This window comes from Rattus rattus, chromosome 1, assembly GCF_011064425.1.
Source record: "Rattus rattus isolate New Zealand chromosome 1, Rrattus_CSIRO_v1, whole genome shotgun sequence".
NCBI classification, from domain to species: domain Eukaryota; kingdom Metazoa; phylum Chordata; class Mammalia; order Rodentia; family Muridae; genus Rattus; species Rattus rattus.
In genome coordinates, this window is record NC_046154.1 from 11,119,598 (window position 1) to 11,144,836 (window position 25,239).

Below are 25,239 nucleotides of genomic sequence, written 5' to 3' on the forward strand. Positions count from 1 at the left end.
CTTGTCTGGAAGGTGCAAAACTCTGAGAACAGTCCTCAGGACCATTAAAAAAAAAAATCCGGGTTGGGGATTTAGCTCAGTGTGTAGAGTGCTTGCCTAGCAAGCGCAAGGCCCTGGGTTTGGTCCCCAGCTCCCGAAAAAAAAAAAGGAAAAAAAAAAAAAATCCTAGCCCGGGCATGGTGGACATCTGTAAAACCAGCACTGAGCAGGCAGAGGCAGGAGGGTTGCTTTAAGTTTGAAACCAGCCTGGTCTACCTAGGAAGTTCCAAGCCAGCATATCAGAGCTATGTAGCAGACCCTGTCTCAAAAATAAATCCCTCAAGCCCCCCCGCCCCCAAACCATGAAAGAATGGATCCCACTCAGGTTGGAGTTAGAACCAGAACTTTATTATAACGCATACACTTCCTGACCTGGCGTCAATATACACATCTTAAGGGGAGCCTGCGGCTACCGACACACGACAGTGTCCCTCTTCATAGCCTGTTTCCATCTATAAAGCGACTACAGGGAACAGGACATGGGAGGGTGGCCACAGGCAGCACAGCGTCAGCATCCTTAGGACTAGCAGCGAGGACCGGAATCCCCAGCTGGAGGAGTCTAAACTGTGACTGTGAATGACAAGCCGTGCTGTGTGGGTTTTAGCTGCTGTCTCCTCCCCCACCCCCACCCCCCAAGCCAGCTGGCTCTCCTCTGCTGGGTCTTAGGTCTTAGCCCAAACCCGACAGCAAGGGGTCATCCCGTGGGGTCTCTGGGGAGGAGAGCGCAGCTCGTTTTGAAACATTGTAGCAGTTTGTTTCGGGCCTCAGGTTCTCCTCTTGGGTGCTGTAGTGCAGACTGCTCAGAACTGTTGTCCGTCTTGGCCATCAGTTCCCAGCTACAGGTTTTCACCCACAGGGAGACACGCTAATTAGCAGAAGCCACGAGGCTGGTCACAGGCGTGTACAAGGAAGGCCAGGGGCTTTGGCAACATCCTGGCTGTTTCCAGCCTCTAACGTGGTGGGAGCGTGTGGGTCTGGCTCCCCCAGGCAGCACTCAAAGCCTATGGCCCTGGCCACGTGGCTGTACAGAAACGCCAGCATGGGCCACTGTGACTTGGACCTTTCCAACCTGGTTTCTTGGGAGGGAAAAGGGAGGAAGAGCTCTTCCTGGCCTCATGTTCTGACTTCACATTCCTGTCCTGGACTACACTAGCACAAAGGACACAAAGAATCCCAATTTATTTACAAAATATTAAAAAGTCAGTTGGTCATCTACATATTAACCCCCCCTCCCCGCTCTCCCACTTTATACATGCACTATTTTGGAAAATAAAAACTTTTAAAAATGAAGAAAAATGATGACTGCGTGGGAGTAATTTTTTACCCTCTGTCGACAAGTCCGCTCACTGCGGCTTCTCTGGAGGTCCCAGGTGCTGGTGTCCTCTCCCTGGCTGACAGGGGACTCCAGACACACTTGGGGTCTGAGGTGCTGTGGGGCCCCTGCACTGGGAGGAAGGGCCGGCTCCTAAGCAAAACTGCAAGCGCGACGGGCAGGGAGGGCGGAGCCTGTGGCCCCACACACCAAGCACGGGAGGACTTTCGGCAATGGGGGAGGGGTCTGCAGACCTGCTGGTCAAAATGATTTGTACATCGAGGACCCGCGGGGCTGGAAGATGGCTGGGAGAGTCTGGAGAGCAGGTGCTGGGCGAGCGCGTGTTTAGTAGCTGAGTGTGGAGTAGTCCCATTCCAGCTGCTGCTGCCGGGTGGCGTTCTGGCCGTCCCCGGGGCCGCCTTCCTCCTCCTCACTGCTCTCTGACTCGGCACTGGTGATGTCCTCCTCCTCCTCCCCGTCTTCACTCTCCTCCTCCTCTTCCTCTTCTTCCTCCTCCTCACTGCTGTGCTGGTCCTCGTACGTCTGGCAGAGACGATGGTGTAAGTCTAGCTTGTGGCCCTGACACCCAGTGTCCACCTTCTTGAAGCCACAAAGGAAAACACAACCAACCCCCCACAGTGACAGAAAGGCCAGAGCGGTGCTGGGAGTCACCAGTCAAAAGTGACCGGGCAGGTGACACTCTAGCAACATGGAGGCCATGAGCTTGGGATGGGGTGCTCACCGCAGAGGAATGGAGCTTAGTCCTGTCATGCCAGAAACATCTTGGGGTAAAACTGAGAGCGTCAGTTGCCTACCTATGCTAGTCACGAGACCTTCAGCAAGGTCTGAGCCTGGTCTTCCTCATCTGAAGATGTCCTCCCTAATCTCACAGAGCACATACCCGGGTCTCCATGGCACGTGGCAGTCTGGGGACCCTCTGCACTTACCTCCATGGGGTTGACAGTGATGGTCAAGGCAGAGTCATCCCAGTCCATCTCGTTCTCCTTCCCGGTGTCCTGGTCCCGCATTGTTCGCTGATGTGCAGCTCGGATCCGAAACACCCCCAGGATGATCATGAAAACCAGGAAGCTGACACATACCACAATCACGACAGTCGCCGTGCTGGGGACAACTGCCACGGGATTTGAAGACCAGACACAGCTTTTGTGACAATGCTTACCCAGAGAGCCAACCCCACCCTCGGCCTCCTCGACTACTCTAGGTCACATAGTGCTTTGCCTGACCCCCAGTCGCTAGGAGGAAGCATTAAGCCTGCCTTTGCTCGCCTGCTGCTCTGTGGCTGTCCTTGTGTAGGTGACAGCATTGGGGTAGCTGACAGGCCACGGTTGTGAGGTATGCTGACTACCATGTTTGTGCGTGCGGGGGTCTACCTGGCCATGCCACAGCATGGTGACCTATGTGCTTCCCCCCCAAGTCCTACCTGCAAATGGGTGAGGACTAGCCAAGTTGTGACCAGACAGGTCCCACGAAGGATCGGTGTTCAGGGTGGACAAATTGTGGCTGGGCGGCCATGTGATTAGCGTGTTCCACGGGGTTGGCTGTGTGGATCACATTCACCTACGGAAGAGAGAGAGTCAGTATGGCTGGCACCCCAAGCGTACCGGACAGGTACCTGCGTCTCCCCAGCCTCCCAGCTCCAGGCCGGGAGCAAACGGTTACTCAGTGACCAGAAAAGCACCGTTAGTGAGACTCTGCCAAGTGTCACAACAGTGTCACACACATATCCTAGAAACGGCGTGTGTCCAATGGTTCGCTGATGGCGTAGCCAGTGAAAGAACGCATTCGCATCAGAATAGGAGACCAATCTGGCCGTGGGGAGAGAGCACGGATCACCACTCCTCGCTTTTCCATCCCGCCACCCTTAGGCCCGAGTGCATTTGGCCTCTGCCCATGACTTGGATCATGGTGGAGATGGTAGGCTGCTCGGAACAGCTCTGAACTCATGTCTTAAGACCTCAGAGGTGCTGGCCCATGGAGCCAGCTGCTGACGCTTTAAGAGTGCAGTATAGGGGCTGGGGATTTAGCTCAGCGGTGAGCGCTTACCTAGGGAAGCAAGGCCCTGGGTTCGGGTCCCCAGCTCGAAAAAAAAACCAAAAAAAAAAAAAAAAAAAAAAAAAAAGAGCAGTATACTGTCCTCTAGCTGCCGTGGCCTCATGATGACTGCGGCAGTGTTAGCACCCGGCAGCCGGGGTCCCAAACGTTCCCCTCAACAGGGCCAGTGATCTGACACTGCCGCCAAGACCCTTTGGTTTCCTGGGGTCTCTTTCATGTACGGAGCCCGGGGAACCCCCTTGTCCCTTCCCACAGACATTCTCTATCCCTCAATTTTCATCTCTGCTCTCCAAGGTTGCCAAGCCGCTCCAAGGCAGGATGTCTACCCTGTGGACAGAGCCACCCCTGGTCTGAGCCCAAACAGTTGCCACTGCGAACATCTGAAACCTCGGGACCGAGTCAGGACATTTGATTTATTTTTATACTATTGGCCCTCTGGGGTGGGCACCCTGGACTCACCTCCACCTTGAACTCGTTGCTGAGGTAACGACCATTTAGTTCCGAGCAAATGAGCTTGAACTTCCGGTCCAGCAGGGACCTGGTGTGCCAATTCCGATAGCGCAGGAGGTGCAGAACCTCCTCGTAGCTTGCCATGGTTTCCACACCTGTAGGGCGTTGGAGGTGAGCGGCTTACGTCTGGAGCCCAGGCTGGGCCTGGGTATCTAACTTCAGGCGCTTGGGTCAGCCAGGCCAGTGCCTTCACCTCTGTGGCTTTCAGAGTCAAGGGATGGAGGCAGGGCAAGGAGGACCATTTCTCCACCCAGTGTTGCTACCGCCCAGCCTCACCCAGAATAAAGCACTGGCTGCGTGCCCCTCTGTGTGCAGAAGGAAGGTGCCGGTGTGAGGCAAACACCCCAGTTCACATCTGCAGGTAGCGGCCGATGAGAGCCCTCCCCCCGCCCCCGCCCCCGCCCCCGCTGACCCCGCCCCCTGCCTTACCCTCTGCTCAGCCCCAGCCCCTCACCTGTGAAGACCACGCCCAGGTCAGAGTGGTTCACTTCGATGCCCTTCTGCTGGAGGCGGGCCACGTCCACCTCTAGGCTCTCCTGCTCTGCGTTCAGCTCCTCCCCTTCCACCGTGACCTCACAGGTGTCCAGGTCGTGCACAATCTCCTCCGACACCAGGGACTCTTGCACTGCAAACAAGGTCGACCAGGAATAGCAGAGGCTGCAGGCATTAACCCCCCCCCCCCCCCCTAACCCCCTCTCCCCCCACAGCCCCAGCAGGCCAGATCTCAAGCTCACAGTTAAGAGAGTAAGGACCAATCATGGGAGAGCCACCTTCAAGACTTAGGGGCTGAGAGTGTAGTCAGCGGTAGAGCATATATGATTAGCATATTGGAGGCCCGGCCCAGACCTAGATCCAGCTCAGTCAACAGATAGCACTTGGTGAGTCCCCGGTAAGAACGGTGGGGCACTGTCTTCCTATGGGCCGGCCCCCAAGCTAAACCTTAAAACCCAACACCTGGGGTTGGGGATTTAGCTCAGAGGTAGAGCGCTTGCCTAGGAAGCGCAAGGCCCTGGGTTTGGTCCCCAGCTCCGAAAAAAAAAAAAGAATCAAAAAAAAAAAAAAAAACCCAACACCTAGGCCCTGGGTTCGGTCCCCAGATCCGAAAAAAAGAAACAAACAAAAAAACAAAACAAACAAACAAAAAAAAAACAAACAAAAAAAAAAAAAAACCAAAAAACCCAAAAAACCCAACACCTGACCAAAAAAGTAAAGACTCCAGCTACAGCCAAGTTCCAGGAACAGACTCACGTATAAAAACACTAAAATCTCCAAAACCTGACAGAAAAAGAGCCCGAGAGGAGGCTGCCAGTCAAGACAAAAGAGGCAGGCTGGGGGGGGGGCTGTTACCTGTGGGGTCCTCAGCCCCGTCCGCCTCGGGCTCCACCTCTCTGGTGATGGTGCTTATGATTTTCAGCTCAGGGAAGAGGGAAACACCCTCCGGGCTCTCAAACTCGGAAGCTGCGCGGGCGAAGTGGTGGACCCCACTCAGGCTGATCTTGGGTTCTTCTGGCTGTAAAACCATCACGTAGCCCTCCACCGGAGGCACCTCGATGCAAGCCGCCTCATTAAAGCACCTGTCCGAGAAGCAGGAAGAGGAGGGAAAGAGGAGGCGTTGGGAGCTTGGAGGCAGCTGCCAATCAAAGGCTTGTGTGAGACTCGGTGGGGACAGCAGGTGGCTACCCCAGGGATACTCTTCCCTCTGTACACATCCCATTCCTCATTCAGCAAGATCAAGCCATGACCTGTCTTCCCTTAGCAGGAGAGGCAAACGGGCTTAAAGACCGAAAGACACACACACTTTCTGCCTGAGGGTTGGTGAATGGAAACGGTCTTTTGCTACGTACTTGACGGTGGTGGTGATTTTGAGCCTGCGGATGCCTGGTGTGGGGAACTGCCTTGAGTTGAGGTAAGAAATGTGCTGCATGGCCTTATCCAACTCTCCGACATTGTCCCCCTCCAAGGTCAATACCGCCTGACTGGAGCTTGCTTGGATCTGCAATCATCACACCAGAGAGAGGAGAGGGGACAAGGTGGAGTTATCAGCAGGGGCTGAGTCGCCGAGAAACTGTTCAGTCCCCATGAACAAGACTCTTCACATGGCGTAAAGTCTAGCACCCCCTCTCTGCCTTACCCTGCTGGCTCCACTCTCAGAGGGCTAGGCTAGGAGCAAGGTCGGGTGAGCTCTTACCTGCACCCCTCTGTTGCCATCCTCAGGGACCTGCAGGTCCAGCCCCTCTTTGCAGGTATACAGACAGTCGATCACCTTCTTATCTGCCAGTTTCCCAGAACGGACTGTGAGGCCAGCCAGGTTACCTCGGAAAAACTGCGTCATGTGCAGGTCACCACCTTAGAAAGGGGAGGAAGCGAGAACTTAGGTTTGCGGCCCACAGGATCCTGGTGTGGTCTCACGGCCGTGTTACCAGCGGTGGCAGCTTGATGGATGGCCATGCAGGTTAGTTCAGAACAAACCCTGTTAGCCTTGCAATCTACATGGAAGCGAGATGGAAAATTAAACTGTTTATGATCATGCACATGGCCTGAAGAGGGGGGAGAGGGGTCCCTCACCCACACCCCGAATGCTCAGAGGCCCCTCCAGGGTCCTTATGCACCTGGTGATGGTGGCCAATGCAGTGCCATCACCAAGGTGCAGAGACACTGCCTCCCTCCTTCGTACCAGCCTGCTCAACCACTGCCACCTATCGGCTAAGCACACTGTGGGATGCTTATCCCGACTCTGGGGATGTCGGAGCTGGGGGGGTGGGGGAAAGACCAGATCATAACACAGCAGGACCTCTGGATGCTCAGAGTCCCCACCTAAAACCCTTTGAGGCCTTCTACAGACGTTTGTGGGCGCAGTATGTGTACAGTACTCGGGAGTGTATGCACGTTCACACGTTTGTGTATGTGTGCATGCATGTATGTACGTGTGTGTGTGCGCGATGCATACATGTGCAGTATGCATGTGTGTATGCATGTCCATACATGTTTGGGTACATGTGTGCGTGCACGTATGTGGACAGACCTGAGGTTGACCCTGGAAATCTTATTCACTGAGGTAGGCCTCTGGGTGAACCCAGAGCTTGCCTATACAGCTGGTCTAACTAGCCAGCTAGTTCAGGGACTCCCTGTCTCTGCCTTCCAATCACTAGAACCACAAGTGGGCCACCAGGTTCACTTGATGTTCATGTGTGGTAGGGATGTGAACTCCAGGCTCCATGCTTGCACAGTGAGCATGTCAGACGCCAAGTTACCTAGGCTTCCCGGAAGCTCTGCTGAGTTCTATCTGTGAGGATAAACTCTATTCCCTCTATTCCCTGAGGCAGGGAAGACCAAGCCCCAGGGGACAGACCCTGACAGAGCTACTGCTCCCATTTATGCTAACGAAGGGCAGGGCTCTGGCATGGCAAGTCATCGCTAGGGAACTGGTATTTCTGATTAGAAGCTCTGTCCATTAGGATGGAAAAATGTAGAAACTGCTCTTCTGTCCCGTGGCCCAGCCAGTTGAGCACCGTGAAGGGGCCTCCCAAACCCAGCCTGGGAACTTTTAGTAGAAGCCTTGTGCAGTGGGCCCTGGGGAACTGGAGGCGCTCGAATCCCCACAAATGCAGCATACAGGGGTGTCATCTGCCTCCCTCTGCCCCCCAGGGTTGACGGGGGCAGGGAGGGAGGTCCCAGGAGGCAATGGGGAAGCTCGATGCAGACAGGCAGCTGAAATGATGTCTGGGATCAAATACGATTTGCTCATCTCATGCGACATGTGGAATGGATCAATGTCTCATCTTTAAAGGAAGCACTATAGTGAAGGGGGAGTGCGGGTGGGGGTGGGGTGATCCAGCAACCTGCAGAGGCCATCGTCACAGGTTCAGTCTCATTGCCACTTTCGACTCCTGAGTACTCTGGAAAGGCAAGACAGACAGACGGCAGAAAGGACCGAGAGGTTAGGGCCTTCACACGGGACCTCAAAAGTCACTCATGTCCAGGAGCAGCCAAACATGGGCCCCAGAGAACAAAGTCCCCCTTGACGTCTGGGACACCTGGATACAGGCTTGCGTTTGGTGACCTTTTCCCAGAAGTGACCCCACCCCCCACCTCCCAATGCTTCATTTGGGGTTTTTCTTTCATACGGGCACCTCTTCTCCTCTCGGAAACACAAATCAGCTTAAAGTAAGACTAGGAAGCAGGCACACGGAATTCGTTCTCTGTTTAGCCGACCCGGACAGCGTGTTCCGGGAGGTCTGGCTGGGAGTGGCGCTGGAGCAGATGTAAATAAACATTCAGCTCCGGGACAGCCGTCTTCCTCCCTCCAGACAGGGAAGCAGAAGGCACAGACGGGAGGGTCCATACCAGGTCCAGAGTGCGGCACATGAAATACGCGAGTCTGTCCTTTCCGGACTTTAAACACCAGAGGGAAGAAGACATCGAGAGGGATACCGACTGCCTGGCAGGCCTGGGCACTCACAGACCACAATCTTACAGCTGTAGATCAGGGTACCAATTCCAAAGCCTCCCCGGTGGTTATACACCCCATGGCTGAGCACAGAAACCACACCTTCTGCACCGTGTTGTGGGGAAATGGCTCCCCTTGCGACTGCTCGGCAACACCGGCCACTATACCATGCTCAAGTGTCTCCATGCGACAAGTGGGGAAATGAGATGAGGCCAGACCTGTGGAGCCGTTACACCTCCATGTCCACCCGCCATAACCTCTCTAACAGTTAAGAGGTGGAGCGGCTGCCAAAGGCCCACCCCACCCCCACTGTGAACTACTGGGGAGAGGGGTTCCACATCCACCGAAAGGCAAAGGGCAGCTTCCTCCACGTGAACTGAGTTTTAAACAGCCTGTGTTGATAAGGGCTAAAGAGACGGCTCAGTGGTTAGAGCACGGGCTATTCTTTCAGAGGATCCAGGTTCAATTCCCGGCACCCATATGGTGGCTCACAACCGTCTGTAACTCTGGTTCCAGGGGATCTGATGTCCTCTCTTCTGGCTTCCACGCACAGGGCATACGTGAGGTGCACGGACATGACATACGGGCAAAAATATTGCAACACATGATGTTTTAAAATTAGAAAAAAAAATTGTGTTGACTTGGTGTGAAAATCAGTGAGGTTGATACAGCTGAGGTCACAGAGGAAGGATGACAAGCACCTGGTGTTTGACGGCAGTGACACTGTGGCCAAAGGTGGCAGGAGAGCCCAGGGTGGCCCATTTAACCAACATGACAGAACTGCCAGAGTCAGTCCTTTAGCCTTATGCCTGTGGTTTGGTTTTGTTTTGTTTTTCCTTACAGCACATCTGAATTTAAACCTAAAGGACAGGGCTTTGGCCGCCTGCCTGCTCTGCCTGCTCTGCCGCCCGGTCCTAGGCTTCACGTCTTACTTCCTCACAGGGAGTTGTACGACCCAACCGTGAGCCCCGGGACCCGCTCAGGTGGTTCACCTCTGTGTGCTACCTTATTCCTTCGTACCCAGAAGGATTTAAAGAAAAACTGTGAAATTTAAATTCTCCTAAAATAAACAGATTTGTCTTGGGAAAAGGATTCATTCATACGTTTCTAACTAAAGGCAAGGCGCCGTCTTCCTATGGGGATAAAAATCGTATCTAAAGTCTCTTCGCCCAGCACGCGTAGAGACGGTGCCTGGAGTCGTGTAGGAGGTTGTCGGGCGCATGGGTCACAGTGGGTATGTGACCCTCCGAGGCCGACATGTGGCTCTGTGAACTTGCACAAGAACAGTTAGTGTTTATTAAGTTCTAATAACTTATTTCCTTTGGCTATAAATACAGACTATAAGCCACAACAGCAGTGTGGGTGGTCTCGGTGACCCTGTCACCAGGAGAATCATGGTTGGTTTTCTCACTACGCATCACGGGTATCACTACGCAAATTCAGAGTCGATCCTTTTGAATGCTGGTCACCATTTCTACTTCACTGGCTAACCGAAGATCCCACGAATAACCAACGGGTTGTTTAAGGGGTTCATAGGCTTCACCAAACCAGGAAGGCCTGTGGTCTGGTCAGTCACAGCGTTGAGGTTCAAACCCCAGCTCTGTGCTAGTCACCTGGATAATCTTGGGCCTGCTCCTTCCGGGGGGCCTCAGTTCCTTCTGCTACATGAGAGGAACATGAAGCTTACCTGAGATAACATGTCTGAGGAGACAGCTGACAGCCTGCCACCTGGGGGTTTTGCTCTTAGCCTCGGGGGTCATCTCTCCAGTAGAATTTACCAGAGCCCTGACCAAATGTCCCCTCCCTCGCAGGTTCCTAGCAAGCTTCTGACAGCTTGCCAAAGGGCTAAATACCACAGGAGAGGCCTGCTGGCCAGAGACTTCTACAGCCTTTACTGTTCTGTACCTACAGTTCAGACTGTTAATAATTATTGCAGACACCAACAATTAATAAACAGGTTGGCCTATATGCAGGTTTCCTAACTATACTTCCCCTGTGCGAGTGTTCTCAGGTTCAGGAAAGGTGATAGGGGGCTGTTGTCCACACACCCCTTTGGTAAACAACCATTGATGACATGAGTAGTGTCCCCTAAAAGACTACGCACAGATAAAGGAGGCGTGGGTAGAGACGATGAGCTAAGGCTAAGGCTCAGACACAGCGACAACACAGTAAGGAGCTGCTATTTAATTCCCCAGGCCGTTACCTTGCCAGCAAGCTCCGACCACAAGCTGAGTTTCTATTTTGGTTGGATGAAGTGGGTAGTCCTCGGTCACGGAGAAGGGCTCATGAGAGACGCCGTCCACATAGAGGGTCACACTTGGGACTTCCACATTGAGGACAAAGTGGTGCCAGTCCTCATCACAGACCTAGCCAAGGCAACAGAAGCGTGACATGGTCAAAGAGCTGCTCAGGCGAAGACACAACCCCGGCTGGCCGCAGCAGGACAGGACCCGGAAGATGAGTCACGCTTAGGAATGACTTCCTAAAAAGAAAAGGATTTAAAAAATCTGTCGAGAAAGTATTTCACAAACACACCCCACTGGAAGGAAGGGTGACTTCATCTCTCGGGCATCCGAAGCCAGCAGCATCACCGTAGGCCAGAGGCTAACAGTCAGGGCTGTGCGATTCTCCACAAATTTCTCTAACAGCAGGTTAGACATTTACCTCCTACACACACTGAGGTGGCCCTGACTGTCCTGGGACTGGGCTGGGAGCCAGCGCTCCATCGCCTCTACTTCTCAAATACTAGTCATACCTCGTCTGACTGAGATAGTAATGTCTCCAGTCACGACTGCTCGTCCAAATAGGAGCATCCGGGCTGAGCCCAGCTGTACAGTACCCACGCATAAGGCCCTGGGGTCAGATTCCCAGAGCCACAAATAACCACGCCGTGGTGCCTGTCTGTAACCTCTCATCAGGTGGAAAGCAGAGGCCTCCTTGGCTTCATAGAGAGTTTGAGGCCAACCTGAACTACATCAATCCCTGAGGAGAGGAGAGGAGAGGGGAACAGGAGGGGATGGGAAAAGGGGAGGGGAGGAGATGGGGAAAGGGGAGGGGAGGGGAAAGGAAGAAGCAAAGGGAAACATCTTTGTGAGTTCAAGACCAGCCTGGTCTACACAGCAAGTTCAGCCAGGTCTGCATAACCAGGGCTACAGAGAACCCTGCCTCAAAAAAAAAAAAAAAAAAAAAAAAAAAAGCAAAAACAAACAAGTAAGGACATGCGATTCAGACCGCATGCCAAATCAACCTGAATTCCTTTACTGCGGTGAGCAGTCATTGTGTCTATATCAGCCTAATGTAATGTCTGACTCCTTACGGGATTCTCTGTGGCTCAAGTAAAAAACACGTTTAAGACGGCTTGAAATTTGAACACTTACTGGATATTTGATTACCTTAAGAATTGCTGTAATCTTTTCCTTCTGCTTCTCTTCTGTGGGGTGGGAATGAGGGTGCTAGTTATTGGAGCCAGGGTCTCAGGTGTGCGGAGCCATGCTCCCAGCCCCCTTAATCTGAGGTGTGAGGGCTGTACTGTGGCTATGTTACAACTTAAAGACATAACGTCTACGTAAAACGAAACACTCTGCACTCAATTTCTTGGGAATTACTGAGTAATTTGGGGATGGGTAATATAAATTATTAACGGAGAATAGGCGTATGAAGCAAAGCTGACAAGGACTGCTCGCCGCAGAGGCCGGGTGAGGGCACACGGGAGTGGGTGCTATGCTCACCTGTCTTCCTTATGTATCTGAAGTTTTAACAAATGTGTAACCGGGGGACCCTACACAAGTCACCTCAGTAGACACCTCACAGCCTGCAGTATCCACTTCTGTTGCACAGATTTTTTTTCCACAACATACTTTCCTTCAGCTTCTTGGACAAATACAGTAAGAACTTTTGAGAAACAATTATTTACGTAAATAAAAGCCACAGCAGAAAGGCAGGCATATTACAGGCTATGCTCCCCTCTCATGGATACCTCCGCCTTTTATGCATCTCGCAACTGTTTCACGGAGTGTTACTTTTTTTTTTTTTTTTTTGGTTCTTTTTTTTTTGAGCTGGGGACCGAACCCAGGGCCTTACGCTTCCTAGGTAAGCGCTCTACCACTGAGCTAAATCCCCAGCCCCGAGTGTTACATTTTAAATGTCTGTTTGTCCGCCTTCCTTTGCCCGCTAACTCCATGCACCAAGTGAGTCTCAGCCAAGCCAGAGCTTCCTTCCCTCCTTCGTTTGAGTCTCAGTGTACAGCATGTGCTGACTTCACTTCCTTAACGGAGATATTTTGACGGCCTTCCTACCCAGCGCCTATCACAGGGATGCAGGAAAATCAGCCCCCCAAAGCCCCAACATCACCAAGAGGGGGTTGCTCTGCAGTCTCTCCAGACATATGCTACGTCGAGCTAGCAGTTTCTGTGGCATCCAAAAGACGCCAAGATGGCAGCTGCCTGGATACTTAAGGCATCCGTGGTCTCTCTGAATGGCTGAGTCGGTCTAGCACTCCCTGGTATATCCGGGAGCCTCAGACAACAACAACTAATGTAACCAGGAGGGTTTTGATGCCATCGCTTGAGACAGCGCCCTTCATTCTAGTCAACCATAACTGTACTTTCACTTAAAACACACATTCTTTTTTAATTTTGAAAGTGCCACAACACGTCTGCACGTCAGAGGGCTAACTCTCCTTCTGTCATGGGCATGAGCCCTGGGGATCAAGCTCAGGTTGCCAGGCCTGGTGCCAGGTGCCTTTATCTGGGGAGCCAGCTCTCGCCCCAAAAGAACATAATATTTATGTTAGTATTTTATGTACAAAATGCACACATGGGGAAAGGTCAGCAGTGGGAAGACATTTAAGGAGTCTGACATGCTATCCTGTGCCCCACAGATGCACAGATCGTAATGTCCCTCAGGCTGTCACATCCTGAGAGATGAGACGTGGCCTGGTTCCACTACTCACTTGGTTCAGCTTCCAGTGGAACTCCGCAGGCCTGTACTTCTTCTCCTCAGACGGGTCCTGACGGAGGAGGAAAATGAGTCTGCACCCGTGGACATAGAGCGAATAATGGTGTCGGTTCATATCTGAGAAGACAGACAGAGCCTGTGGGTAAATTGCCAACTTCGGGCCCACGGGGAGGACTCTTTCCTTAATGGGTTTAGAGATTTGATCTGTACAAATGAACCCTCAAGTTGGGCCAAGACAGGGATTAGAAACAGACACATGGGAGCTTTACTGAGTAATCTACTGAGTAAAATTGATAAATCTCCCAGGCTAGTTCTGTCTCTCTTGAGGACAAAGTGTTCCCAGCATAAAACAGAGAGCAGCCAGAGGACCCAGTCCCTGTGAGGGGACTCGGAAGAAACACCAGTCAGTCCGGGGACACAACAAACCTATTTTATCCGAACTGCAGAGAATTGTCTCCTTCTTCCGGCCAAAAGGCCCATGCCGCATCCACACGGAAATTGTAAAAGGCTCTTTGGGGTCAAGGGTCACAACGCCGTCTGGGATCCTCACCGCCTGTGTGCCATTGAACTCAAAGACCTGGTCACTGTCATGGCCGTTGTCAGTGGGGAGGCCGATGGTCAAATTGAAGGAGCTACTGGGGGACGGGAGCAGCTCTGAGGTGCCGGCAGCAGCCCCTGGAAGCACAGGGACAGGGCTGTCAGTTTCACGGAGAACGGGGAGCTGGGGAGTGGTTCAGGGCCTCACTAAGGGGTGGCTCTCAGCTCAGGGTTAGAATGTTTGCTGGTTTAATTTTGCTTTTCCTGAAAAATAAGGGATTTTTCTTGTCTTAACGAAAATGTAACAGTACACACACACATATCAGTAATGTCAGCATTGAGAGGCATGGCAGGACTGCCAAGTTCAAAGCCTGTCTGGGCCACAAGTCAGTCAGTCAGTCTATCTGTCTGTCTGCCTGCCTCTCTCTCTCTCTCTCTCTCTCTCTCTCACACACACACACACACACACACACACATACACACATTACACTCTCTCTCTCTCTCTCTCTCTCTCACACACACACACACATACACACATTCTCTCTCCCCCCCCCCCTCTCAATTTTTTGTTTTAAGGAGAGGAATGAAGAAGATAAAACAGAGCCAGGGATGATGCACAGGCCTTTGGAGGCAGAGACAAAGGCAGACATATCTCTGTGCATTCAGACTGCCTGGTCTACAGAGTGAAGTTCAGGCCAGCCAGAGCTATGCAGAGAGACCCTGTCTCAAAACAGACAAACAACAACAACAAAATTACTTTTGATGCTCCCACCCATATATACACTTCTAGTCCCTTTTTATGAATATATAAAATAGTGGTGTGTACATGTGTGTGTATGTTTGCATGTATGTGGGCACACATGTGTATGGGTATACACACATATGGACAGCCCTTAAAAGGCTGTGGGGAAGAACCCTGAAAACATGAGTTCAAAAAATATATATATATAAAATTTCTCAACTATACAAAATATAAGGATACAATATGAATTGTATAATGAGCTTCAAACAGACCTAAAAGAACAGAGGCAGCCACACTATGAGCCAGCTTGTCAGAAAGATACAAAGGAAAGCATATTTGTGAGTTCAAGGTCAGTCTGGGAAAGAGGGAGGTTAGGCCCAGGCATGGTAAGAATGGTGATCTCAGAGCAAGATCCCATCTAGCTAGTTTATTGTCTGTGCTTGCAGTGGTAGGCAGATTTCTGAATTCATTAGCAATGCTTAAAGCAGCCTCTAAAAGAGAGCTGTCTCGAGCAGAACATAGGCTGTCAGCTTGTAACCCATGATTTGACTTCGAGTTATTTCTTTCACTGCTCCCATACACTCTTTCCTCAGGACCCCTCTCCAAGCCAAATCAAACTGGAATCCTGCTGTATTTGCAATATACACATACATTCTCCTTCTTCTCTAGTGTAAAGAGTCTGCATAGCATTTCACTGAACAGATACAATGTAACTCGCTTAGTCCTCTCTCTGGGACAGGGAATGAGCATCTATGTGTCTAATGATTCTGACCTTAGCATAAACTTCTAGAACTGGAACTACTGCACCAAAGAACAGGGGAGAGAAGGCAATGAGATGACTCAACACATGTAACCTGACAACTGGGGACCAGCCTTATGTTGGAAGGAGAAAACCCACTACTACGAGGCGTCCTCTGACTTCTGCATGAACACCATAGCACACAAGCACCACACACACGTAAAATAAATAAATAAATGAATGAATAAATAAATAAAGTAGAAAGAGGGGCTGGAGAGATGGCTCAGAAGTTAAGAGCACTGACTGCTCTTCCAGAGGTCCTGAGTTCAATTCCCAGCAACCACATGGTGGCTTACAACCATCTGTAATGAAATCTGATGCCCTCTTCTGGTGTGTCTGAAGACAGCTACATAAAATAAATAAATAAATCTTAAAAAAAAAAAAAAAAAAAGAGTAGAGAGAAGATTTACGACCCTCAGTAAATACTGTCAGGGTAAACTTTTTGTCTTCCCTTCTCGAGTTGGGATTGAACTCAGAGCTTCACGCATTAGGGAAAGCCTTTCACACACTGTGCCCTATGTGGCCTAGGCGAAAGCAGACCTCATGGCTCAAAAGATCCCCTGCCTCAACCGTTAGAGTAGCAGGATCCCAGAGCACATTCCCAAGCCTGGCTTCTCGTTCTTACATCACCCACATTTGAATGACTCTCAATGCGTCTTACTTTGTTTGAATCACGGGCCCTTCAATGCAGACAACATACGTAATTCTGAACTGATTCTGGAGTCTGCATACTCCCCGTGCCCGTCCTGAGCGAAAACCAGGCAGCAAGGCAGCAAAAGCCACTTCAGAACACTGCGTCTGTTCTACCCATCCTTTTACTGACCAAGACCCAGGGGCTGTGGTTCTAAGGGACCCGCCTCCCTGAAGAGGGAGGGCTGAGGGCTCCAGACACCAGACCTCCTTACCACAGAGCCGGTGGAGGGACTTCTCGGAGTAGGTGTCTCGGTCGCAGCCTTTCCCTATGTGGCTGGTCTCCAGCTCCACTGTGGCCTGCACAGAGGCGACAGGTTCGTCGCAGGTCTCCAAGTGGATGCTCGGGAAGACGGCCAAAGCGCCTGTGCCGGGCTCATATTCAATTCTGCTGCTCCAGCCTGCATGGGCCATGGACGGGTGTGAGAGACAGGAAGAAAGCTCACGACCACGTTTTGTTACGGTGCGTTCATTTCACAATGGACACGGGAGCTAGAGGGAGGGCAGCTCACCTTGCCACCCGGGGCTGCAGGTGGGCTTAACGCTGATCTTCACCAGGACGTCCTCCGTGGCTCTTTTCTTCCCACAGTCATAGGCGGTGACAGTGAGCTTATACTGATGCTCTTTGCCGTAGTTAAGCTTCTCTGTGTTTTTGATGTAACCTGGCAAGAAGGGAAGCAACAATGAGATCCGTCTTTACTCGTGGGGTGCGGGAGGGACAGACAGAGCCCGAGATCACAGCACTCCCCGGTCCTGCCGGAGCTGGAGAACACACCAAATCCATGCTCGAGTGTTCAAGGACCGTTGGGATCCACACAGCTCGTCCTCTGCTTACTCTTGTACTCTTGTATTTGTTCTATGCTGGGCCCACTCTGTAGCTATGGCTGTCCTGGAACGTGTTACATTATGTAGGCCAGGCTAGACCTTGGCCTCCCACATGACGGGATTAAGGGCATGTTACCGTCCACCCAACTTTTTAAAACCACTTTTGTTTGGTGTACGGGTGGTTGTACACACGCCTCCTCACGTGTGTGGAGGTCAAAGGACAACTTTCAGGGGTCAGTTCTCTCCTCACGCTGTGGTTTTGGGGATGGACATCGGGTCATCGTGCTTGTGTGTTGAGTACTTTGACTTGAGCCATCATGCCCGCCCGGATTTTGGGTCAACATTTAATACTTGGCATGTAATAAAGATAGAATGGCAGACAGTTTAAATCCCAATACTAACAACAGGGCCAAACTTCATTAAATACTTCTTCTTCTTCTTCTTCTTCTTCTCTTTTTCTTTTCTTTTTTTTGGAGCTGGGGACCGAACCCAGGGCCTTGCGCTTGCTAGGCAAGCACTCTACCACTGAGCTAAATCCCCAACCCTAAATACTTCTTCTAAAAGATTTATTTTGTTAAGGAAAAGCCGAATGCTGGGGACGTAGGATGGAATTAGTATCTTTGGACCCCACCCCACCCACCACGGACTCCATAAACCAAGAGTGCTGGCCGGAATCCCAGCACTTGAGAGGCAGAGGCAGGAGGATTAAAAATTCAAGGCCATACTGAGCTACATCATACTAGCCCGGGCTGCATGGAACTACCTTCCCTCAAAACAACAACGGAGAAGCCAGGCAGTGGTGCTGCACACCATCAATCCCGGCATCGGGGGTGGGGAGGGCAGGAACAGGTGGATCTTGAGGTCCAAGCCAGCTTGGTCTGCAGAGTGAGTTCCAGGATGGACAGGACCTTTGGTTTACACATGTGTGCGAGTCTTTATTTTTTTTATTTTTTTTTTTTTTTTTTTTTTCCGGAGCTGGGGACCAACCCATGGCCTTGCGCTTCCCTAGGCAAGCACTCTACCTCTGAGCTAAATCCCCAACCCCTATTTTTTTTTTCTTAACTGTTGTTTTTATTTTATGTGTGAGTGCCTACATGCATGTATATACCCCATGCGTGTCTAGTGCCTTTGGATGCCAGAAGGGGGAGTGGGATTCTCCTGGCCATGAGCAGCCTGCTGTGAGGGCTGAAGACTGAACACCCATCCTCCGCAGTGGGCTGACAAAGTCACAGTTCTACCAGACGCTGCGGTGTGAACCACTTTATGACGGACACACCGCGCTACCATCGAGATGCTATTGCATGAGTTACGAAGGAGCCGAGTCCGTGTGTGTCTCCCGTCAGTTACTCGAGAACAAAGGTTCTGGCAGAGATGAGAGGCTAGACATCTCCGTCTCGGCTATAATCCATCCTAGGCCACACAGGAGGACCCATTCCCAGCACCCACAGCAAGCGGCTCACAGGGCCTGTAACTCCAGCTCCAGGGCACCCGGACGCACTGCACTCCCATGCGCAAACCCACACAGAGACTCGGGATTAAAAATACTGTCTGAGCTGGGCAGCAGTGGTGCACAGCTTTAGTCCAAGCACTTGAGAGGCAGAGGCAGGTGGATCTCTGTGAGTCTGAGGCCAGCCTGGTCTACATTGTGAGTTTAGGATAGCCAGGGATACACCAAGAAACCCTGTCTCAAAAAACAAACAAATTAACTAACATCTATTTATATAATACATATATTAAAATAATTTTATAATTATTTATGCTATTTAATATATTATTTTATGTAAAATAAAATAATGATAATTTTTAAAAGAACGAACGAATGAATGATCCCTCACCTTTAGGATGAGGCAGAAGGAGCTATAGTGTAGCCCAGCAGGAGAACATTTGACTCTCATGCAGGAAGCCCTGGACTAGATACTTAGTATCACCAAAGCCTATGTGTAGGGTATGTGTAAAAGGTTCTAATTGAATGGAGAAAACTATCAGTGTAACCAAAGGGACAACACACCCAGCTGCAGGCGGCCAGAACTGAGGAGATTCACATTAAATGATGCCTCTACTTGACTTGGGTTGGAGAAGGAGAGCCCAGAGGCGCCCGGGCTTCAGAGAGGCTTGAGATCAGGGAGTTAAGCCAAACAGGAGTGACTTGCACTAGCTGGACTCCGGACAGCCTGCAAGCTCTCGATGCTCTGCCAGTGCTGGGAAGCCGGGTCAGCCGCTGACCTCATTGGAAGAGCCAGGCCTCAGGAGGCTTCTCCGTTCTTACCGTCTTTGTCCACAGTGAACGGCACATCTGGGGTGAGAATCTCATAGCTGCAGATCTGGCTGAACTGGGGCGAGCAGTCTGCATCCACGGCCTCCACCCTGAGGATGCTGCCGTGCTGCTTGCCCTCCACCACGGCCGCCTTGTACGACTTCTCCTTGAACACGGGGGCGTACTCATTCACGTCGTTCACCTGGATGTGCACGGTTGCTCTAGACAAGAAGGGGGAAAGCTATTGTTGGGGGGGTCCTGTCCTGTCTTTTACCCAAAAAGCACACACTCAAAATCTTCTCAGTGAATAAAACGTCACTGTGTGAGAAGGTGAGGTGTTGCTCTCACTGGTGCAACACACCTTGCTGTTCACCAACCCACGTTCACCTATGTGGTGCGCGCTTACCGTGCCCTGTGACAGACAGTGTGTGGCCCACTCAGTGTAGATGCTGAGGGAACTCAGCACTCAGCAACATTAAATCTGCACGGTTGAAGGGCTGGTGAGGAAAGGCTAGAATATTAAACCAGTGTCTTCTAGAGCCCTCTGTTGGGGTTAAGCCTTCTGATGGCAGGGAGGAAGGCACCTGAACTTGACGCAGGACAGAGAAGGCCTGTCTGCTTCCTCCACAAGTTAGCTAGCTTATGCACTTAAAGTTTACAGGAAATAATAACAGAACCATTTTCCTTCAGAAAAAAGTTCAATATAGGGCTGTGTGTGTGTGTGTGTGTGTGTGTGTGTGTGTGTGTGTGTGTGTAGGGCCATGTGCATCTGTCTGCCTGTCCGTCCATCTATCCGTCTCCCCTGCCTCCACCCTCCTCCTCCAGAGACAGGGACTTGCTCTATTACCCAGGCTGCCCTTGACTTTGTGATTCTCCTACCTCAGCTTTCCAAGAACAGGCGTGAGCCGCTGTTCCCAGTGGGTCTTTAGTTTCTTTACCAAGAATACTTCGTGAGATAAAACTACTCATTCTCTTCTCAAACCCTGTTTCCGTCAGAAGTTAGACACAAAAGGGGACACGGAGGCTGGAGCCCACCCTTTACAGCCAGCTTGACGCCCTGCGGAACTCTTCCTACTCTTTTTCAAAACTCAGAGAACCTGGGAGCCGGCTCCCGGCTGCCCCTCTCCCACGCACGCTCAGCTCCTGGGTGGCTCTTTCTGCGCTCTGTCCGGCCCACTTACTTGTGAGATTTTTTCACACCGGTGCCATCGGGTCCCTTCCCGCAGTCGTAGGCCTGGATGGTGAATGTGTAATCTTTCTGCAGCTCGCAGTCCAGTTTCTCTTTTGATCGGATTATTCCCTCACCCGTGGACTTATCCACTACCACGGCATCGAAGGGGACATTCTGCCCGTGGATTTTAAAGCCACAAATCTCACCTGGAGAGTAAACCAGAACGGGTTAGTACGCCCGCCACTCGAACCTTCTGCTCATTGCCCTCCGCCCACAAGGGAAATAGACGACAATAACTTAGCAGCCAGGGGGTTTGGGGGGGTCCGTGGACAAAGCGGGGGGCGCTGTGCTTTAGCACGGGTGAGTTCTGGGGCTTTATTAGAAGCGGTTCTGGCTTTCCAAGCAACTGGTTTACTTTGCATCCATTCATGCAGGGATACAAGAGAGAGGACACAGACAGGCATTCCACAGGAGCACTTAGGATGGCCGGAGGGTTAAGTCTCAAGAGCAACAGCCAGGTCAGGCTGTCAGGCGACCCGAGCCCGCGCTCGCTGGCTCGGCAGCGATTTGGGAAAGGATGAAAATACAGAGTTAAGCACTGAGAGAAGACGGGTGGAATCGGTATCAGAATTACAGACATTCTGTCAAGGAAAGAAAAAAAAAAGAGAGAATCAAGTCTTCCTGTGCAATGAGTCTGGCTAAAATTAGGGAATCAAAAACAAACTGCTAAATAAGAGAAGTAGAAATACCAAGTTTTCAGGCATCCATTTCAACGGCTGTCGGCATCGTCCGTTACGGGGAGGGGCATTAGGTTCCTTAGCTCGGTGCTTCACCCTACCAAACCTAAGAGGGGCGCCAGCCTGGGAACTGCACTACGGTGAAACTGTCCTAGTTAGAAAGGTCCGAGCTTATACGCTTGCCCGTGGGAGAACAGGTTTCATGTCTTGATGTACATGTGAAGCTACAAAATTTATTCCATATGCAAATAAGACTGTGCTCTCCCACAAGTCCAATGAATAGAAGGAAAACAGTGCTCAGCCAGCAAACCCGAGTTAACAAAACATTTGGCCCTGAACGCAGAGTTCAAATGGATGTCTGAGTTCTAGATATTTCTAACCAAGGGTCTGGTTACATACAATTTCCATAAATACACTTAAAAAAAAAAGAAAGAAAGAACAAACTAAGAGAATAAATAGGGGGACGGCATGGCAGTTGCTTCCGTTTAAGGCTGATTCCCAATTTTATAAAACAAGTTAGTGGGTTAATATTCATAAAAGGGAGACAAAGAACCCTTCATCACCTTCTTTGGTGACTGTCACCTCAAAACTCTCTAAAGGGAAAAAAGACAAACCCATGTCAGTAATTCAGGAAAGAGCGAAGAGGGGATAACAAGGAAACAGTCAAAGCTGCAACACATTACTTAGAAAGCTGGGCAGGTCACCTCACTCGGCTCCCAGGCGGCTGCTGGCACTGCTCTGAGAATTCTCCCACCATTGCTACTTTGAATCCTACTTACCATAAACTATGTAACTTCACAATGAACTCAGGGATGAGACACTGACCAATCAAGTTTCCCAACACCCCCAGCTGTCACAGGACTTTCCCTTGATGACGATTAAGTAAACCTAAGTGTTCCTACTTGCTTGTTTTAGACACAGAGTCTCACTATGTAGCTCAGGATGGCCTGGAACTCAATATATAGACCAGGCTAGCCTGGCACTCACAGAAATCCCCTTGCCTCTGCCTTCCAAGTACAGGGATTAAAAGTTTGGGCCACCATGCCTGAACAGTGTTCCTACTTTTAAGCTAAATACAACTCTAGAAACATTCAGTTCATCATTAGATTTACTGAAACAAAATTCTGGAGCTACAGACTTAAGTCTTTGTTCACACCGTGTCTAAAGTACCCGATCAGAGCAACCGACAGAAATGCCTCTGAAAGAAACAGAAGCCAGTCACAGTAGCCACCCCGAGACAGCCACCTGTGCTGACCACTCTGTTTTCTAGATATCACCTCGTCAGCTCCAACCCAGCCGTTCACCCCACGCCCACACAGAGAAGATGCAGCAAATTCCCTCCTTTTCGGTGGCTTCACCACACATTTCCCTAAAGAAGAAATACTGCTTCGTTCTGCTTGTCGTTAAAGGTTTTAAGCACAGTATTAAGACGGAACGCAGGGTTTGTGCCTTTCACACAACCTCATGATCTTGTCTCACCGATGTATAAGACGGTGGCTTACTCATTTTCTTGACTGCCTACCAAGCACTCCACATTCGCTGTTACTAAAACCACTTTCCACTCTGTGTACGGTGCAGTCTCGGGCCTTTGGCTGCCTGTGAACAATGGGCAGGAAGCATTTCTGTCCATGGTTCCTACGGCACAAAGACTCCCACGGACCAGGGCTGCCCAGCAAGGTACATGCTGGCCACAGAGGGGTGCTTGAATAGAAACTAACATCCCCATTAAAATGAAGTAACGTTAAGCCTTTAGCTTCTCAGTCACCCTGGCCACAGTCTGAGTGACAGCCACTCAAGGCTCACAACACCGCTCGGAGACTGCAGAACTCAGAACACCACTTCAGTAGGTTCTCCTGCATGGCTACTGTAGGGCTAGGCTCTGCGGGCCAGGGAGTGTGGGCCAGAATCAGGCCACCCCCTCTTTTTCAAAGGCCCATGTGCTATGGAATGGTTTTTACTGTTTTAAAAGTACTTCATCAGGGCTGGAGAGATGGCTCAGCGGTTAAGAGCACTGACTGCTCTTCCAGAGGTCCTGAGTTCAAATCCCAGCACCCACATGGTGGCTCACAACCATCTGTAATGGGATCCGATGCCCTCCTCTTCTGGTGTGTCTGAAGACAGCTACAGTGTACCCATATACAAAATAAATAAATAAATCTTTTTTTAAAAAAAAAAGTACTTCATCTAAGTGAGATAGGCTCTCACTATGAGCCCCGGGCTATCCTGGAACTTACTCTGTAGCTCAAGCCAGCCCACGATCCTCCTGCTTTAGATTCCTGGGTGCTTGGATTACAGTAGCACCCCACCACACCTGGCTGGCTGTTACTGTTGTAAATGGTTTTTCAGAGCATGAGGAAACGATACTAAAATGCAAACATCAGTCTTCAGAAGTGACATTTGGCTGGACCACAAACATGTCCATTGAGTCGGTCCCCAGCTGTTTCCCAACGATGCTGGCTAAATTCCCTGTCAGTTTGTACCATTGCAAGACACCCAATGGTCTGCAGAACCCACCGCATTCCCTGTGCAGATCTTTAAGGGAAAAGGTTTATTGATCCTTCATGTAGAGCCCTGAGAGAGAAGAGCCAGGCGGTATGTGGTCCCAAATAGCACCCCAGGACATGCTAACAAACTGCGTTATAAATAGACTCTATCCGTATTATTTTCATAACTTTTAATTGTGCGTATGGGTATACACATAAGAGTAACGATGCTGGGAAAGCCAGAGACATCGGACCCCATGGGAGCTGGAGTTAAGGTGGCTGTGGTTGCCCGGCATAGGTTCTGAGAACTGCGTGCGCTCTTAACCAATAAGCCATCTCTCCAGCACTGTAAAATACACTGAATCCTAGTTACCAGGCTTCAGTTCACTGTAAACTTCCCAGTTCATGACTGGGGTTCATTCTTCTGCCGAGCACAGGGCAAGAGAGGCAGCTCGGTATCGAGTGAGCCAGTGCCCCTGACAGTAGCTGTGTGTTCCTGGCAAGGCCACCAGGCGTGCTGGTGAGCACGGGCCAGGACCATGTCATGAGAATGTGAGCACCGCTAACCACTAACGCCACACATTCAAACAGGAGGGTGAAGATGCTCGATCCCAAGCAATGAGAGACAAGTCAGGGCTTCAGCCTGAGGACTGAGCTGCTCTTGAACCCTCTAGTGGTCCTCTTGCCTTAGCTTCCACAGTGGCCATACTGTGCCGTCCTGTCAGGCTGAGACAAGAATTTCCATCAAGAGAGGAGACAGCAGATGGTTAGATGAATGGGACTTTGGTCCTAAAGGACCTTTGCTCTGTTAAACAAGTCTGTCTGGGTAAACATGGCCATCTGGCCCCCAGCACGAGAGCCTGGGGACCAGACCCAGGAGGTCACTTTTGCTTTTAGAATTTTATTTACATCTATGTGCATTTGCCTGGACAAGTTCATGCGTGTCATTCGTGTACAGTGCCTGTGGAGGTCAGAAAAGTGCTGGACCCCCAGAACTGGAGTTAGACCAGGTTGTGAGCCATCTCGGTGCTGGGAACTGAACCCAGGTCCTCTGCAAGAACATCAGGTGCTCTTAGCCTGAGCCATCTCTCCAGCCCCTCAGGAGGTTATTTTAGATGAGATCAGCCCTAGTCTCGGGAGGAACTTTAAAGGCGAGGGAGATGTGGTCCAAGTGTAAGTGAGAAACTACGCCTCTATGTGTCTCTCTGTGTATGTAGTGTGAAACCTGTGTGTGTGTATGTGTGTGTGTGTGTCTATATGTCTGCATGTATGTTTCTGTGTGCGGGGTGTGTATCTGTGGGGGGGAGTGTGTCTATGTGTGTTTCTCTGGTGGTGTGAACCTGTGTATGTATGTGTCTGTGTATGGGGTGGGGTGTGTGTCTATGCGGTGTGTATCTGTGTGTGTGTGTGGGGGGGGGTATCTGTATGTTTCTCCGGCGGTGTGAACCTGTGTGTATGTATGTGTGTGGGATGTGTGTCTATGTGGTATGTATCTGTGTGTATGTGTGTGTGCATGCTGTTTAGGGCGTGTCCCTGCCCCTTACCATCTTTGGGCATGCGTGGAGACTTTCATAGCAAACCCCAGGTATGCCGTGGTTCCGTTCGCTTCAGCATCTATCTCTGTTTAACAAGCACAATAATCCACCACAGCCCAATGGACAATA

General features: G+C 50.8%; 1 protein-coding gene across 1 annotated transcript in view; it reads right to left on the reverse strand.

Moving 5' to 3' along the window:
- Positions 1-365: 365 nt before the first annotated feature.
- Positions 366-25,239, reverse strand: part of Clstn1 (calsyntenin 1) — a 64,798-nt gene continuing 39,924 nt past the window's right edge. Inside the window, 18 exon segments of the mRNA XM_032894372.1 lie at positions 366-1,894; positions 2,299-2,483; positions 2,793-2,835; positions 2,837-2,929; positions 3,884-4,029; positions 4,389-4,559; positions 5,282-5,508; positions 5,779-5,927; positions 6,123-6,280; positions 7,774-7,830; positions 10,585-10,747; positions 13,333-13,454; positions 13,764-14,012; positions 16,321-16,506; positions 16,618-16,767; positions 19,197-19,405; positions 20,366-20,561; positions 21,656-21,685. Of these exon segments, the coding sequence (XP_032750263.1) occupies positions 1,697-1,894; positions 2,299-2,483; positions 2,793-2,835; positions 2,837-2,929; positions 3,884-4,029; positions 4,389-4,559; positions 5,282-5,508; positions 5,779-5,927; positions 6,123-6,280; positions 7,774-7,830; positions 10,585-10,747; positions 13,333-13,454; positions 13,764-14,012; positions 16,321-16,506; positions 16,618-16,767; positions 19,197-19,405; positions 20,366-20,561; positions 21,656-21,685 (2,732 nt within the window). The 3' untranslated portion in view covers positions 366-1,696.